Below are 16,212 nucleotides of genomic sequence, written 5' to 3' on the forward strand. Positions count from 1 at the left end.
ATAGCCAGGTAGAATTTTTCTCAATATTCTGAGTCTACTCTTAATTTCTTGCCCTAATTATAATAATAGTAAATGTTCATCATAGAAATGTTGGAAAATTCAGAAAGATATATATAAAGAAGAAATCAAAATTGTCCATAATCTTACCACTCCTGTTAATATTCTGTTGTATTTTCTTCTGGACTTTTATCTATATAAAGATACATCAACATGGTGTGTTTGTGTGTGTGTGTGTGTGTGTGTGTGTATGTGTGTGTGTATGTGTGTGTGTGTTTAAATACAAAGTTGGGATCATACTGTATAGAGTTAGATTCCGTTGTTTTCACTTAACATTGTAAATTGTGAGCAAAATACTTCTTTTATCATATAGCTGTACTGTACCCAGTTTTATTTCGCATAAATATCCATGGGCATCTTAGATGAATGTTCAATTTCTTCGCATTTATATTCAACTTAGACAAAATGACACACGTCTATTCTGTAGTGCAGTATAATTACCCTTTTCCTGATAAAGCTGGACAAATTGGACTCTTGTAATTCTCAGCCACAACTCCACAAGAGGTACATCGAGTTTTAAATAAGCTACCTGAAAAACAAAAGTTAAACAAGACTGGAATTTAGTATAATTAGGCTCAATTGTCTCCACGTCTAAAAGGGTACGAAATAACTTTGTTTTTATACATCGTTTTAACAAATGGGCCTACCCCAGGCATCACAGGGAACATAATAAAGGCATGCAGTACTACTGAACAAGCCAGAACATCTGCCCTCCTGGACTGCATAACCTGTAGGGGAGAGAGGCGGATGAAATAACTCACTGCGTGACTAAGGAGCTCTCTGATTGCCCTGACGTTCGGGTGGAACTGAAGTAGTCAGCTGGGCAGAAGAAGCCGATCTAACCCTAAGGGCAGGATTTACTAAGTGTATGACTGATAAAGGCTCAATAGCTTGGGACGTGCTTTACAGAATCTAAATTTTGACTTAATAAAGCTTGAATCTTTTCTACAAAAGCAGCTCAATAAATAATCAACTAACAAACGAAGAAAGTAACTGTTAAAACTAGCAATGACTTATTGAGCTTAACCAATAAAAGGTGATCTCAATTCACTAAATAGTCACCCCATGCCCAGTGTTGAGCACGTCACACTGCGGTGGAGACACACTGTTCCATTCTGGCCAGGACTCCTTCTCTGGGGAGCCACCTCTCCTCTATCCCATGCCAAGCTGACGGAGCTGTCAGTCACATCCCCAGATACAAGCTTGGGCACGAGTTCCAGACTGGTCCCATCGTAGCAGCCTATCCTTCTAGCAGTAGTGTTTGGTCAAAAGGGAGGTATGTGATCCAAGCAAGGCCATCCAGAGACTTATTTTCTGAGGAGACAGCTAAACTAGAGGGAGCCTGGAGCCCCACCGGGTCACTGCTTCTGGAAATTCCACAATTTGAAATGCCTTTCTTGGGAATGAACTTTTGTAGACTATTAAATGCCCTTGGGAAGAAATTCCTGCATACCCATTTATGCTCTTGTATGAATGAACTGATTAGATTTTCGGTGAGAGCAAAAAGGGGACAGGATTAAGAAGAGGAAAGAGGAGGGTGTCGTTAAGCGCAGAGAAGGGAAGCCAGAGGGACCCAAGACAAGCTCCGCGGTGTCACAGACCTGCTGGGCTCATTGCAGCGAAGGTCACTGAGCTGGAAGCTCCCTAAAGGCTCGAGGGCTGAGCAGAAGCACAGCCTCAGCGGACAATGCCGATCGGGGACACAGGGAGAGTAAATGGTTCCCCCGGGGATGCCAGGCCTTTCTGGAGCTGGATCCTGCTGAAGCCACAGCGGTTCAATGGCCCAAGCCTCCTGCTTCCCTCAGCCCAGCTTGGGGGGCTGTCTGGGAACATAAGGCCCCCCCAACAGGACACCCAGGGAGGGGAGAGCACATAGCAGAGCGGGCGGGGCTTCTCCAGGCAGGGTGGTCCACATTCCAGACACCTGGGGTCTTGTTAAGATGCAGTCGGCCCAGCTGGGACATGGCAGCACCTGTGTTTTCAGGTCTGGTTCCCCCCTCCCATGGAAGACCGAGGGTCCCTCACCATGGATTCCAGAAGGTTCTTGGTGCCAGCCTTGCGGTGCAGCTCGTCGATGTTTCTGCGTGATGACCGTGACCCGTCGGCCCTGCCTGCCCAGCCGGGCCTCACACTCAGCGATGGCCAGATGACGGCGTTGGGCTCCTTGCTCTGCACCACCTCCCGCCGGTAGTGGTAGAACCTCCCACACCTGGGATGGGTTTTGGGCAAAGGCCTGAGGGGTGGCCAGGTCCTGGGGGGCAAGAAAGGAGGCAGGGGTCAGGGAGGGAAAGAAGCTCTGATGCTCCAGAAGCTGGGCAGCAGGGCTGCTGCAGCTGGCGGGACACTCCCAGGGGCCCCTTTGTTCTAAGCAGAGTGGCAGCTTTGGGAGGTGCCCACAGGGACACGTCGTGTAGGTACATGTGGCGTGGCAGCCACAGGGCGGGGCCTGGGGCTCACGGGGACCTTGGAGAAATCGGTTTAACTTCCCCAGTGATGACGCAGGGAGACTGCAACCTGTCTCATCTTCCACTCGAGTAAGTTACGAACGTGAAGTCGAGTAACAGGCGGGAAAGTAATTTAGTCTGGAATCCAGTTTTCCATGGAGCTCCACATTACAGGATGCCAAGCTCATTTATCCAGGAAGAAAAGTAAAATGCAAAAATGCCCAACTGAGGTATAATGGCCATAGTTGAAAAAACTCGGTTTTTATAACTATAATGATAGGTACACACACACACACACACACACACACACACACACAACTACACATATAAAAAATAGTATATACATTATAGTAACAGGATATATATAAAATACGTATTTTTTAAAGTGCGAGTCCTCTTCTAGGAGAGGCAAATCTCATCGAAGGTGGAAGAGCAGTGTGGTCCGTAGCTGTCTGGGGCTGGAAGCTCAGGGGAGGGGAACCCTTGGCAATGACTGAAATGTTCCACAAATAGATTGAGGCGGGGTTGGGATATGCATTTTACTTTACCATAAAGGTCACCCTTCGACCTGGTGGTAAAGTCCAGCCTGCATCGGGGGAGTGGATCGTCTGTGCCATCAACCTTGTACCTCCTTCCTTCCTGTCCCCACTTAGACCTCCGGTGGCCCGAAGCGGTCACAGGCAGCGCATGAAGCTGCAGCCCTGGAACACAGGTGGAGTCAAACCGTCGACTGACTTCTTTGGGTCCCCACAGACCCTGAGCTGCTTTAACAGCACCGACCACCCCTCTGGAAGCCCCTCCTGATGCCCGCTGAGCACCCCCGTCCGCCCCCAGCCCGCCCTGCTTCTCAGACCCAGGGACTGCCCTCCGCAGCTGCTCCTTCTTGTGAGACCCTAAGGGCCCTCTGCTCTCCTTTCTCACCTCCCTCACCTTTAAGGTGATGATCCCCAGACTCGCCCGGAGGGCAGGAGAGAGGTGACAAGACATCCTAAACATGTGCCAGCCTGAGACATTTAATCGGGGAAGGAAGGGCAGATTCATTAACCCTTCCCTCGGTAAGAAACTACCTATGAAAGCTGGAAGTCATGCATTCAAGTAATTACTCATGATTGCCTTCTTTCGACCAACAGAAATCTACTAAGCGTCTACATGTGCCAGAGTTCTGGAAGCTGGGGATAGAGCGATGAAGAAAACAGGCACATTTCCCTGCCCTCCAAAACTAGGGATTTCCTGGGCCAGGGGGAGGGAAGGAGACTGCCTACAGGGGCCTTGAGGGAATATTCTGGGGCACAGAAATGTTCCACACGGTGATCCTGGTGGTGGCTGCACCACTGTGTACATTTATTAAAACTCACTGAACTGTACACTTATACTGGCGAATGTTATTGCATGTATGGGGTTGGCCAACAAGTTTGGGTTTTTCCCAATATATTATACCTCAATAAAAACTGAATTAAAAAAACTGCATGCCCCCAGAGAACTTACATCCTAATGACCTTCATGTAAAGTTTTGAGCATCAAGGCCTGAGCCTTTAACAATTCAACACTGTTTTTCACATGAAAAGTTCAGAGAAACTTTTTAAAGATGTGTAATTCTTAATTTCAACATCGACAGAAAAGTAATGAATTATGCTAACCAAAGTTTTCTGGTTCCACTTTAGTTACTGGAAGAAACCCAATTGTTATCTGAATAAGTGCAGTCAATACATGCCTAGAAAGAAAGGAAAGAGGCTGCTTTGCTTAAATCTGAGATCTTAATCCTACGGACCGTGTGTCGATGCCAAAACAAACACGACAAAAGGGTCATGGTAAATCTCAAAACTTTCCTCTCTGGGTGTCAGGAGTAGGTAGAGGTTCCGAGTCAAACACTATTACGGCTTCATGCAGAAGAGCCTCTCGCTGTTGTGGAGACATGACTAACCTGAGCTTTCCATCTTCTCCAATAACCTCCCGCTCCTCTGAAAGTCGGTACCCCACTCTCGGCACTGACACCAGCCCCTGAAATGATGACTATGTGCTTGGCTTTTGCAAAACACTTCCGGAAGTCAGCCATACCTAAAGAGGGAATAAAATCTTGGTCAATTCAGTGTACCATTTGGACATTTACATCCCAAATCAACTGCCTGTATTTTGAAACTTGACCTTGCGTGAAATTATACTTTAAGATGAGCAAATGAAAATCATTCTCGTACCATGAAGACGCCCCCAGGCACCTGATGTGTGCGTGTTCAACGTCTTAAGAAAGAGACAGGGGCTTGGGGCGCACAGCACTGGCCCTGCATCCCACCCCATCTCCCGCAAGCGAGATCTTCTGGGCATGACTGACCCTCTGCTATCCTGGGTTTCCTCGGCGTTTCACGTGCGCAACAGTGCCTTCCGTGAAGGGTGGCTACTATGAGGATTAAAAACACTGATGCGGGCTTCCCTGGTGGCGCAGTGGTTGGGAGTCCGCCTGCCGATGCAGCGGACACGGGTTCGTGCCCCGGTCCGGGAAGATCCCACACGCCGCGGAGCGGCTGGGCCCGTGAGCCACGGCCGCTGAGCCTGTGCGTCCGGAGCCTGTGCTCCTCAATCGGAGAGGCCACGACAGTGAGAGGCCCGCGTACCGCAAAGTAAATAAATAAATAAATATTTTTTTTTTTTTTTTTTTTTGCGGTACGCGGGCCTCTCACTGTTGTGGCCTCTCCCGTTGCAGAGCACAGGCTCCGGACGCGCAGGCTCAGCGGCCATGGCTCACGGGCCCAGCCGCTCCGCGGCGTGTGGGATCTTCCCGGACCGGGGCACGAACCCGTGTCCCCTGCATCGGCAGGCAGACTCTCAACCACTGCGCCACCAGGGAAGCCCCTAAATAAATAATTTTAAAAATTAAAAAAAAAACGCTAATGGACGGGGATGCACCTTCCTTCTTAAAAGTAAAAACAAGCTTGTGTGTGTGTGAGGACTGACCTCAGGCCCGCTGGACCCCAAAGCATTCCCTTCCTTTCCAAATTCACTTCCCTTTGAGGATCTTGCTAATCCCAGCTTCGCTTGGCATCACTACCGGGGTGAAGGTGAGGGCCCCTCCTCTGTGAATCAATGCTCTGTCCCAATCTGGACCCATGACCTTCTCCTTTACAGCTCGAGTAAGAGCTGGTCTTTACAACAAGACGTCCCCAGAGACTTGGGGTAACGGAAGGGAACTGAACACAGAGAATATAACACGACAGCGGGGAGTCGTGGTCACAGCCTGTGGCTTGCGCTCCAGGATCCAAGGCCTAACCCTGCACCTCCGGGCATCCTCCCGCCTGACCTCAGACCAACAGGGGCAGCAGCCCTCCTGCCGTGAGGGCTCACGGTGCCCAGGTGCTGCACCAAGCACTCGATGAGCATCACCGCCAAAGGTGGACTTTGGTCCTGAAACGAAATGTCATCCATCGCCAGGCTTGGAACTGCTGTTGTTTCTCCGAGCGGCAGAGATGAGGCCGAGAGCAACGCCCTCTCTCCCGGGCGCCGCGGCTCTGCGGCCCTCGTGCCTGGGGTGAGGAAACGCCACGGCCCCGCAGGTCAGGCCTAAGCAGTGCAGCAGAGCCGAGCATAAGCTGCGGGGGAAGAGACTTCCTCCAGTGCCCCTACCCGGAGAAGCGAGTGTGGACCAGCGTGGCCTGCGGCTGGCCTGAGCCACGAGGGCAGGGTCTGCCGAGCACAGGTATCTTCCAGGAGTGGCCAACCTGCGCTCAACCTGCAGTGGAAGCAGGTTCCTTGGCGGATGGAGCAGGCTCTCTGGTCTCCCTCAGGAGGAATGGCAACCGAGGCTAATCAACCCTCGGACTGATACAGCACCCCTGAGACATGGAACAGGCGAAGGAGGAAGGGAAGGAAGACAGTGGGATGCGGGCTCACAGACAACAAAGTGAACGTTAAAGGGAAGGCGACGTTTTTGTGCACCCCAAGCTGGTGACGTGTATCTTACCGGTTTCTCATACTTGATGGCTCCTCCAGGCAGGGCGGGGACCTCCTCCCCCTTGTAAGCTCAGAGCTGCCTCTACGGCTAGCCCAGGACAGAGAATCTCAAAAGAGGCTCCAAATCCCTCCTCCCCTTCCCTTCCTCCCTGACGACTGGCAAGAATAAACAAAGGATAAAAGCAGAGCCTCGGAAACAGAAGATGCAGAGGCTCCGGCCCCCTCTCCCACTCGGTCCTGGAGCTCTGGGACCATGCTTTCAGCAGCACAAGCTCAAAGGGATGAAGACGGTCTAGGCACACCGTGCCCCTGGGTGTAACCAGCCCGGCGGCCTGCCAACCGCACTAGCGCCCTGCCTGAATTCGCACCCCTTTCAGAGACAGACCAGTGTGAAGAACAGGGCCCACGAAAGCTGTCCAACCAGGAAGAATTCAGAAAAAGAAACCCAGTCTGGGTGGGTTAGAGGTTGTAATCTGATCTAATCTCCTGAAAGAACAAGATGCTCAATAAGAAAATACATCAGTACTTTTCTAGGAACTATTTACATGACTCCTGGATTCAAAACCTACAAACATCCTTACGGACCTGAAGTTCACCCATAGAACTTTACCCTAAAGGTCTTTTCTACCTCAAATGTAAACTCTGTCATCCTACTGATGAAGAGATTCGTAGGTCAGAGCTGACTTGCAGGTTTTTGTCAGGTAGAGATACAAATCATTTCTGTCTAGTAGAAAATTTAACCCCATAGTACCCATAGCATGATCACTAGCTTTCTTGCCCTGCCAAGAGGTGAGGGGTTTAAAATACAAATCATGTGTGAAAAGCTTAAATGCAAACATTCTGAAGAAGCAACAGAATGTCTTAAATGGACTTAACTTGGCTACTGAGAGATAATTCTGACGCTGTCCTAGAAAGGGCTTCCCTAAGGACAACAGGACAGAGCGACTGTCTCCACCATCCTGCTCCCCACTTCAATACAGACATTCCCCCTCACAGGGCAGGAACTTTCAGGTATTTCAAATTCCACTGGAGATGAGATGGCAGGCTGCCAAGACCTACTTGAGCTTGGACGAGCCATTGTTAGGCAAATCTTGGTTTGTGTAGAGGCTGGAGGCTTCAATCCACAATACAGCTGGGAAAGTAAACGGCTTGGGACAATCCAGAGAGGTGGCATCAGGTTCTCTGCGTCCCACTAATTATGGAGATGGGCTTTAGAAAAATCACAAAGAGAAACAATCAGAAAATACTGGTATTTCTGCAAATATATACATACACACATACACATATATGCAAAAGAATGCCCTTAACAAAAATCTTCTGTAGCAATTTTCAGGGTGTTCATCCTCTAAACCAGCTGTTTTCATTGTGTGTTCTCAAGCGCTCCTAGGTGCCCAGAATAGTGGTTTACAAAGTATGGTCCCCAGACCAGCATCAGCAGCACCCCCTGAGATCTTGCTAGAAATGCAAAGTCATGGGCTCCACCCCAGATCCACTGAATCAGGGGCTTTGGCAGCGGGGCCAGCGGGGCCCAGCTCTGTCTCCGGGTGATCCTGATGAGCATGCGAGTTTGAGAACCACAGCCTCAGAGACTTGGGAAGGGGTCAGATGGGAGAACTCATTTGAAACACAGCTTCTGATGCTTTCAAAAAGGTATGAAGGGCTTCCCTGGTGGCGCAGTGGTTGAGAGTCCACCTGCCGATGCAGCGGACACGGGTTCGTGCCCCGGCCTGGGAAGATCCCACATGCCGCGGAGCGGCTGGGCCCGTGAGCCATGGCCGCTGAGCCTGCGCGTCCGGAGCCTGTGCTCCGCAACGGGAGAGGCCACAACAGTGAGAGGCCCACGTACGGCAAAAAAAAAAAAAAAAAAAAGGTATGAAAACCACTGGCTTCTCAACTTTGCATCAAAATATAGCTTCTATGAGAATGTATATTCTGAGAACTGAACTAGGCAGGGAAGATATGTGCTATGACAACAAATAGGGTTAAGATGACATCGTCTCAAAGAAACTTGTGAGTTTTCAAGCACATTTAGTAAATCTTTACCTATCCGAGGAGTTATATAAAAGAAAAACAAACACAGAGAAAGGTAATATTCAGATCCATGACATCAAAAGGGTAACTGACATAGCTGACTTCTATCTAGTGGATCACATTGTTGGCAGAACTCAGGATTAAAGGTCTGTATATACAGGAAAAATAGAAAAATAACACATTTCCCCAAACTTTCCAATCCCTTTGGAGGACAACCTATCAAAAACAAATGCATTTTCCCTTTGACTTAGCACTCCCAAGTCTGGGTATTTTTACAACAGTGAGACTTGCACACATCCAAAATGACATATCTACAGGGCTGTTCTTTAGACTACTGTGATGAACAGCAAGAGACTAGAAACAACCTACATGTCCATCTGCAGGGGATGAGTTCAATAAACAATGACACAGTCACAGTATGCAACATGGCTGCTATAAAAAAAAGAATGCACGTATGACTCTACATATATGATATTCTGGACTAGATAAAACTATGGGGACAGAAAACATATTAGTGGCTGCCGGACCAGGGAGGAGTGAATACACAAAAGGGCACGAGGGATATGGGGGAGTGACAGAATTGTCCTACATCTTGATTGTGGTGGTGGTTACATGACTGTGCTGTCACAACCCATAGGACTCTGCCCTAAAAAAGGGTTAATTTTACTGCATGTAAGCTGTAAAATGGTTTAAAGATAAAAATAACGGGTTTCAGTTTTGCAAGATAAAAAGAGTTCTGGGGAATGGACGCACAGCAATGTGAATGTACTTAACACGACTGAATCGCACCCCAAGTAACAGTTAAACAACAACAACGACCCAAATGAACAAAGTCTAATTCAAAGTCTAATTGAATGTGATTTGCTGGTTGACTCAGTATTTATAAGCAGACAGCTCGCTGGCTTCAGAAGTGAGTGTTGATATCAGTAGAGCAGAGGGTATTCAGAGAGGTTAAAAATAAATGCCTGGAAGATGAGCCTCAAAACTCTGTTCGTGCCAAATCAGATTATTTCATTCCATAAATCTTTCCAATGTTCAGATTTCACATGTTAAAAATAAAAAACAGAATGAGCTGTCCCCTCTAATCTGATAGAGATTTCCAGAATAGGGGACAAAAGTCACGTGTGAATAGTGCCTTATAAGAGGAAGGCAGGGGGATACAAGTTATACCATAGTACTTACTTGCATTTGTGTTTAAAAAAAAAAATGGAAGAATTCCCAAGAAATTAGTAACAAGAATTGGGGTGAGAAGTAGGATGCATGGCGACAAGAGGGGAAGTGAGGATTTTCAACAGGTGTGTTTATATATTGTTTGCATTGTCAGTGCTCTCCAGCAAAAGTCTAGAAGACACCTGCAGCTGACCAAGTGCATGGACGGAGCTGCTCAGGGTGAGGAACTGCAGGCGTCCCGGTGATGTGCTGGGAAGGATTTATTACAGGATTTGGGCTTGTGTTGGGTAAAGCTGGGGAGGGTCAGGAAGGAGGCTTTGATCTCGGTTGGATGCTGTCAGGAAAAAGTATACTTTAGTTGGATAATTCAGTGAGTGTGATCTAGGAGGAAGGAGTGAAGTGAGGCTTGAGCTGGGATTGGTCAAGAGGCAGCAGCCCTCCTATTAGCCAGGATAGGAGGGTGTTTTGCCATTTTACTGGTTTAGACAAAGTTCTTATTTATGTCTGGGTTCAGACCTAATTATGGACTTGTCTTATTTTTGTCCGGATTCATCGTGATCACAGGGTAGCCTTGCCTGATGTTGGTGTTCTGTGAAATTATTGATGTTCAACAGGCCTAGCAGATAGTGCCAGGTCTAAATCTGGAAGCAAACCAAATGTCTATCAGCTCTTAAAAGGGTAAACAAATTGTGATTCATCCATACAATGAAACCTTATTCAGCAATAAAAAGAAAAAACTGGTAATATGTGCAACACGGATGCATTTTCAAAGTATTACACAATAGTAATACGACAGTGGAGATGCCTGGCAGATCCGACCTTAACCAAGTAACCAAAGTTAACATCACCTCACCAGTTCTAAGACATACTGACTTCATCTACCTCCTTCACACTACTTCATCTTCGTCTATAATATGATGCCATGAGAAGAGCAAAACGTCACTTGGGTGGTATTTTTCCCCAAAACGCATTAGCTCAGTTTAACTGTAAGAGAACATCAGACAGACCCCAATTGAGCAAGCATTCTATGGCAAAAGTGGCCAGTACTCTTCAACAAAGCTATCAAGGTCATGAAGGATAAAGACTGGGGACATGTCCCAGTTTGCAGACTAAGGAGGCATGACAACTAAATGCACTGTGGGATCCTGGACTGGATTCGAGACATGAAAAGGGACACTAGTGGCAACATATGAAGTCAGCCAATTAGTTAATGGTACTATATCAATGTAAACGTCCTAGTTTAGATCATTGTACTAAACTGAGTAAGGTAAGATGTTAACCTTAGGGGAAACAGGGTAAATGGTATATGGGAACTCTGTATACTATGTCTGCAACATTTCTATTAACCTAAAATTATTTCAAAAATAAAGTTGCTGGGCTTCCCTGGTGGCGCAGTGGTTGAGAGTCCGCCTGCCAATGCAGGGGACACGGGTTCGTGCCCCGGTCCGGGAAGATCCCACTATGCCGCGGAGCAGCTGGGCCCGTGAGCCATGGCCGCTGAGCCTGCGCGGCCGGAGCCTGTGCTCCGCAACGGGAGAGGCCACAACAGTGAGAGGCCCGCCTACAGCAAAAAAATAAAATAGAATAAAAATAAAGTTGCTTTCTTTTGAATAAAGGAAAGCATTATGCTTAGTGAAGGAAGCCAGACCTAAAAGGCTGCCTACTGTTTGAGACCATTTATATGATATTCTGAAAGGGCAAAACTATAGGTACAGAAATCACCTCCATGGTATCCAGGGACTGAGGGAAGGGGAAGGCAGGTAGAACCAGGGAAAATTCTATGTCTTTATTTTGTGGTGTTTTTACAAAACCCATAGACTGTGTAACAAAAGGGTGAATTTTACAGTATATAAGTTGCATTTCAATAAACCTCACTTAAAAACAAGAAGCCAGCAAACTTGCAAGCAAACAAAATGTCAACAAATTTTCACTGTAACCTGTCTCTGCTTTAATCAAAAAGACTGGACAGGGCTTCCCTGGTGGCGCAGTGGTTGAGAGTCCGCCTGCCGATGCAGGGGACACGGGTTCGTGCCCCGGTCTGGGAGGATCCCACATGCCGTGGAGCGGCTGGGCCCGTGAGCCATGGCCGCTGAGCCTGCGCGTCCGGAGCCTGTCCTCCGCAACGGGAGAGGCCACAACAGTGAGAGGCCCGCGTAACGCATTAAAAAAAAAAAAAAAAAAAAAAAAAAAAGACTGGACAAGTAGCTTGGAATTCTGAAAAAGAGAGGAGGTTAGAGAAAAATAGTGTAGTGTTGATTTCCAGAACAACCTCAGGGGACAAGACCCTTTGCAGTCATGAGGTCAGAAGCAAAGATAGTGCCAAAAAAGGCCCCTGGCTGACAGGCTGCCAGGGGGAAAAGGTGGACAGGCTCAGATGCCCAGTGGCCAAGGAGGGCCACTCTGGTGGGCAGCCTGCAGACTGCAACAATGGGGATGCCCGACTATCCTGAAAAGCCCCCCAGTGCTTTATTTAAAGGAAGCGTGAGGAAAACAACTTGGCAGGATTTTCCACCAGCACGGGTGTAAGCTTCTGACAAACTTCAATGGATTTGGAAAAGCTAACTACTTGAACACCTCAATAACGGTGTAGCTATCTACAGTTTATGCTTTATTTTTTTAACTCTGGACAAATTTAAACATATACAAAAATAGAATAGTATTACTAACTTGTATGTATGTTCCCATCACTCAGCTTCAATAATTATCAAGAAAAGGGGTTTTTCTCAGATCCAGCTGAGGCTTTAAGACTTTGTCATAGATGATAAATGTTAAACTTGCCCATCTTGATGAACACTGTAAAGATTAATGTTCCCAAAACTGCTTCACTTTACTAAAAGCTCCTTCTATGTTGCATGAAGTTACTTATGTATTTTGTGCTTAATATGTTCCGTTATTTCTCTCAAAGATGTTTGATTGCACTGTTGCTTTCTAATATTTCAATCTGGAGACATCAATTTGATCCAGAAAATTATTTTCTTCCTCTGTTAAGTTTTTAAATGTTAGAAAACATTCCCACTTATTTTCAAAGAATTCTAGACCAACTCTTGAGTAAACGGTCATATTTTTTCTTAGACATGAAGGTAGGATTTTTAAAGTCATTAAGCATTTAAAAGGATTTAAGGATTTAAAATCCAGTCAACAAAGGCATCAACATAAAGCAATTGACTATACTGCTATATGTACAGCTCTTCTGCATGAGCGTCTAAGTGGTGGGTCTTCTGCTGGATAGCTGTGAAATGAAGGCAAATCTTCCTTCTACTCTGAACTTAAGTACTGAATTTGTTGCTAATTATAAAGAGTTGTCAAAAATTTGAGGTTATTAAGAAGGAGTTTTTAATTAGAATTGACAAAATTAAGACTTGTATTATCTGGGTAAAATGTTATTAACTTTTCATCTAAGTTTTTCTATTCAAATATTCTCATTATTGAGTAATAATAATTACTTTCACCATAATACTGGACTCAAAATAATAAAATGGAAAAAAGTTTTCCTTGCTCATGTTTCAATATTTCAAAAAACCACTAGTATCTAGATTGTTTGTCTAGGAAATGCAATGAGCAAGTACTTTGGGGGAAGACAGCTTTAGTTCTCAACGTATGTGAATTACAATGTCTATTGACATACACATATATCTTATATATATAAACATATATATGCATATAAACATACTCATGAATTGTATACAATTAAAATACTTTTACATATGTGTATTCTTTTTATTTCAAATCTTTTATCATACTAATTTATTAGTGGAGTCTAAGTTTTTCATGTCTATCTGAAGTAATGCATCAGTGAGATAATTTTGGTCTTGTGGGTTACAGGTCTACTGCCTGTTTTATTAGTCATCACAAGATTTTTTTTTAATGAATGTAGGAATTGTTTTGCTAAATTTTCCATTAACTTACAAGATGCTCTCCAAGTCTCTCAGTAAATGTGAAAACAAAGGAGAGATTAAGAACAAAACGTTTACACGTTTTGGAACAGTGCCACCTGAAGTTTATCTCCATGATTGTAAATGCTCAGAACATAAGTCTGTTTTCAAGATGCTACCTCAAAGTATTCAGCAGAAGCATCCTCTGTGTCAACATTTATCTGCGTTTCTGAGGGATCAGGGTGGGCAGTGGTTCTAGCTTCTGCAAGCTCACAACCCGATTCAAGTGCAAAAGCAAATATCTGGGTGGTGGGGTGGTAGGGTAGAAGGTCCCCACTGTGCTGAGTCAGAGGAGGAAGAACTCAGGTTATCTGGTCCAAAAGCCCTCAGGGGTGAAAAATGCCCTGGGTGAAGCCACCAATTATCCTGCCTTGATTTTACATTCAGGTGGGAAGAAAGGCCTCAGAGAAGAACTCATTCATCACAGTCATTGGGAGCTTTCTGGGTGCAGGATAGGTTCCCAAACACTGATACTACTCCGGGTGAATGGCAGTACCTACTTAACTAGGCTTTCTTGTGAAACTGGAAACTCACCTACCCAATTAGAAAAAAAAGAAAAATGTCTCAGGTTCCCTGTTGAGAAAGGGGGCACCCCACCAATTCTGAAAAATACAATAAATGTAAGGTTATATTAGGAATTCGAGGGAAAAAAATTTACAGAACATTAATTTAAAATACATGAAAATGGGCTTCCCTGGTGGTGCAGTGGATAAGAATCCGCCTGCCAATGCAGGCGACACGGGTTTGAGCCCTGGTCCGGGAAGTTCCCACATGCCGCGGAGCAACTGAGCCCGTGCGCCACAACTACTGAGCCTGTGCTCTAGAGCCCGCGAGACACAACTACTGAAGCCCGTGCGCCTACAGCCCGTGCTCTGCAACAAGAGAAGCCCCCGCAGTGAGAAGTCCGCATACCGCAACTAGAGAAAGCCCAGGTGGCAGCAATGAAGACCCGTCGCAGCCAAAAATAAATAAATTTATTAAAAAATAAAATACACAGCAAGTACATTACAAAGGAACTGCAAAAACTTACACAGTTGTTCACTAAATACTTTTTGAACACCTATGAGCTAAATAAATGCACTGCTCTAGCCCCCAGGTATCGACACTGGCAGACTCACTCCCTCTCCCCTACTACCACCTGCTCTTGTCAAGGTCATCAGCCTTGCTAAACCCAAGGCTCCTACTTGACCACCTCTCCGAAACCACTTCCTCCTCCCGGCTTCCAGGCGCCATCCTCTCCTGGTTTTTCTCCTACCTCACTGGATCTCCCAACCTCCCAAGGCTTCAAGATGGCGCTCCCACCTCACACAGCCAAGTCCGAACTCCGGAACTTTCCCCAAAACTTCTTCCTACAAAGCCTTAGGGCACCATCCTCCTTGATGCCCACTTCTCCTTTCCTTCAGCATCTCGCACCCACAGCCCCACAGCTCAGCAAATCCCGAAGGCTGCAGCTTTACACTACGTGCGGATCTGGCCGTTCCTCCCAGGCCCACCAGCCGGCCTAGGCCACCCCACATCTGCCACCCGGGCTGCTGCAGTGCCCAGAGTGACTCTACTCCAAGGGGACGTCCTGCCCGGGGCCCCCAGGGTCTCCCCCTTCATAGCGGCCTACCAGGCCCACCTGCCCTGGCCACATGACTTTCTGACGTCGTTTCCTCCCCTCCCTCGTCTCTCGGGCCGCAGCTGCCTCCGCGCTGTGCTGGGAAGACACAGGGCCTGTGGCCTCCGCACGTGCGGCTGCGGCCGGGGCTGCCTCCCGGGTCCACCCGCAGAAGTTGGGCGCACTCTCCTCCCCCTCGCGCTCCTCCTCCCCCTCCGCCACCATCTTGGACCCCGGAATCGGCGGGTACGTTTGAGCCGCGCAGGCGCGCCGCTGGCCGGCTGGCCCCGCCTCCGCGTCCGGCCCGGTGAGACCCCGGTCCACACCTATCCGCTGAGCTCGGCCCCGCGCGAACGCGTGCTCTGCCGGACCCCAGGCTGGAGCCCAGGAAGGCCGCGCAGATGCCGGCCTGGCCCCAGCGCAGACGCACCTGCAGCAGGCCCGGGCGGCGGCGGCGGCGGCGGCGGCGGCGGCGGCTCTGGCGCGGGGACTGGATGACGAGGCCGGGGGGCGGGACGACGAGGCCGGGGGCGGAGCGGCTTGACCCACGTGGCCGGGCTTGCGCGGCCCCTGCCGGAGACCCACACCTGGCCGGGTTCCCGAGCCTTGGGGGGCCATTCCTTGGGCCTGTTCATCGTCGAACAAGATTGTTCTTTTGCATTTCTTTCTTTGGGGGCCGACCGGCCCGGGGGAGGGGACAGGATCTTACTTCGTCTTTGTGAGCTTCCCAGATGTGTTGTAAACAACGAGCTGCTTTCCTCCTTGAGCCTGCAGCTGATCGCACAACTTTGCGACAGAGCACTTGGAATTATAGGTGGGCTTCCTCTGAGACGCTATTTCCAATGATGTTCAGCGGGGCTCCCAGGCCAGCCCACCAAAGCTGAGTGCCGGTGCTGAGATCCTGACCCCTTGTCTGAAGGGAACAGTTTCAGGTCCTCGAGGACTCTGTGACCCACGTGGCTCCACGTGTCTGATTGCCTGTAAAATCACTCATCTTTCTTTGTCCTTGATTTAGCGTTACCACCAGCACTAATTTTCT

General features: G+C 47.8%; 1 protein-coding gene across 1 annotated transcript in view; it reads right to left on the bottom strand.

The window, feature by feature from the left end:
* SIRT5 (sirtuin 5) overlaps positions 1-15,330 on the bottom strand; it is a 29,033-nt gene extending 13,703 nt beyond the window's left edge. The window contains 9 exon segments of the mRNA XM_032649662.1: positions 499-586; position 901; positions 2,083-2,136; positions 2,138-2,208; positions 2,211-2,256; positions 2,258-2,308; positions 4,423-4,556; positions 7,500-7,649; positions 14,876-15,330. Coding sequence (XP_032505553.1) covers positions 499-586; position 901; positions 2,083-2,136; positions 2,138-2,208; positions 2,211-2,256; positions 2,258-2,308; positions 4,423-4,556; positions 7,500-7,614 — 560 coding nt within the window. The 5' untranslated portion in view covers positions 7,615-7,649; positions 14,876-15,330.
* Between the last annotated feature and the right edge of the window lie 882 nt (positions 15,331-16,212).

The sequence above is a fragment of the Phocoena sinus genome, chromosome 11 (assembly GCF_008692025.1).
Source record: "Phocoena sinus isolate mPhoSin1 chromosome 11, mPhoSin1.pri, whole genome shotgun sequence".
Classification (NCBI taxonomy): Eukaryota; Metazoa; Chordata; class Mammalia; order Artiodactyla; family Phocoenidae; genus Phocoena; species Phocoena sinus.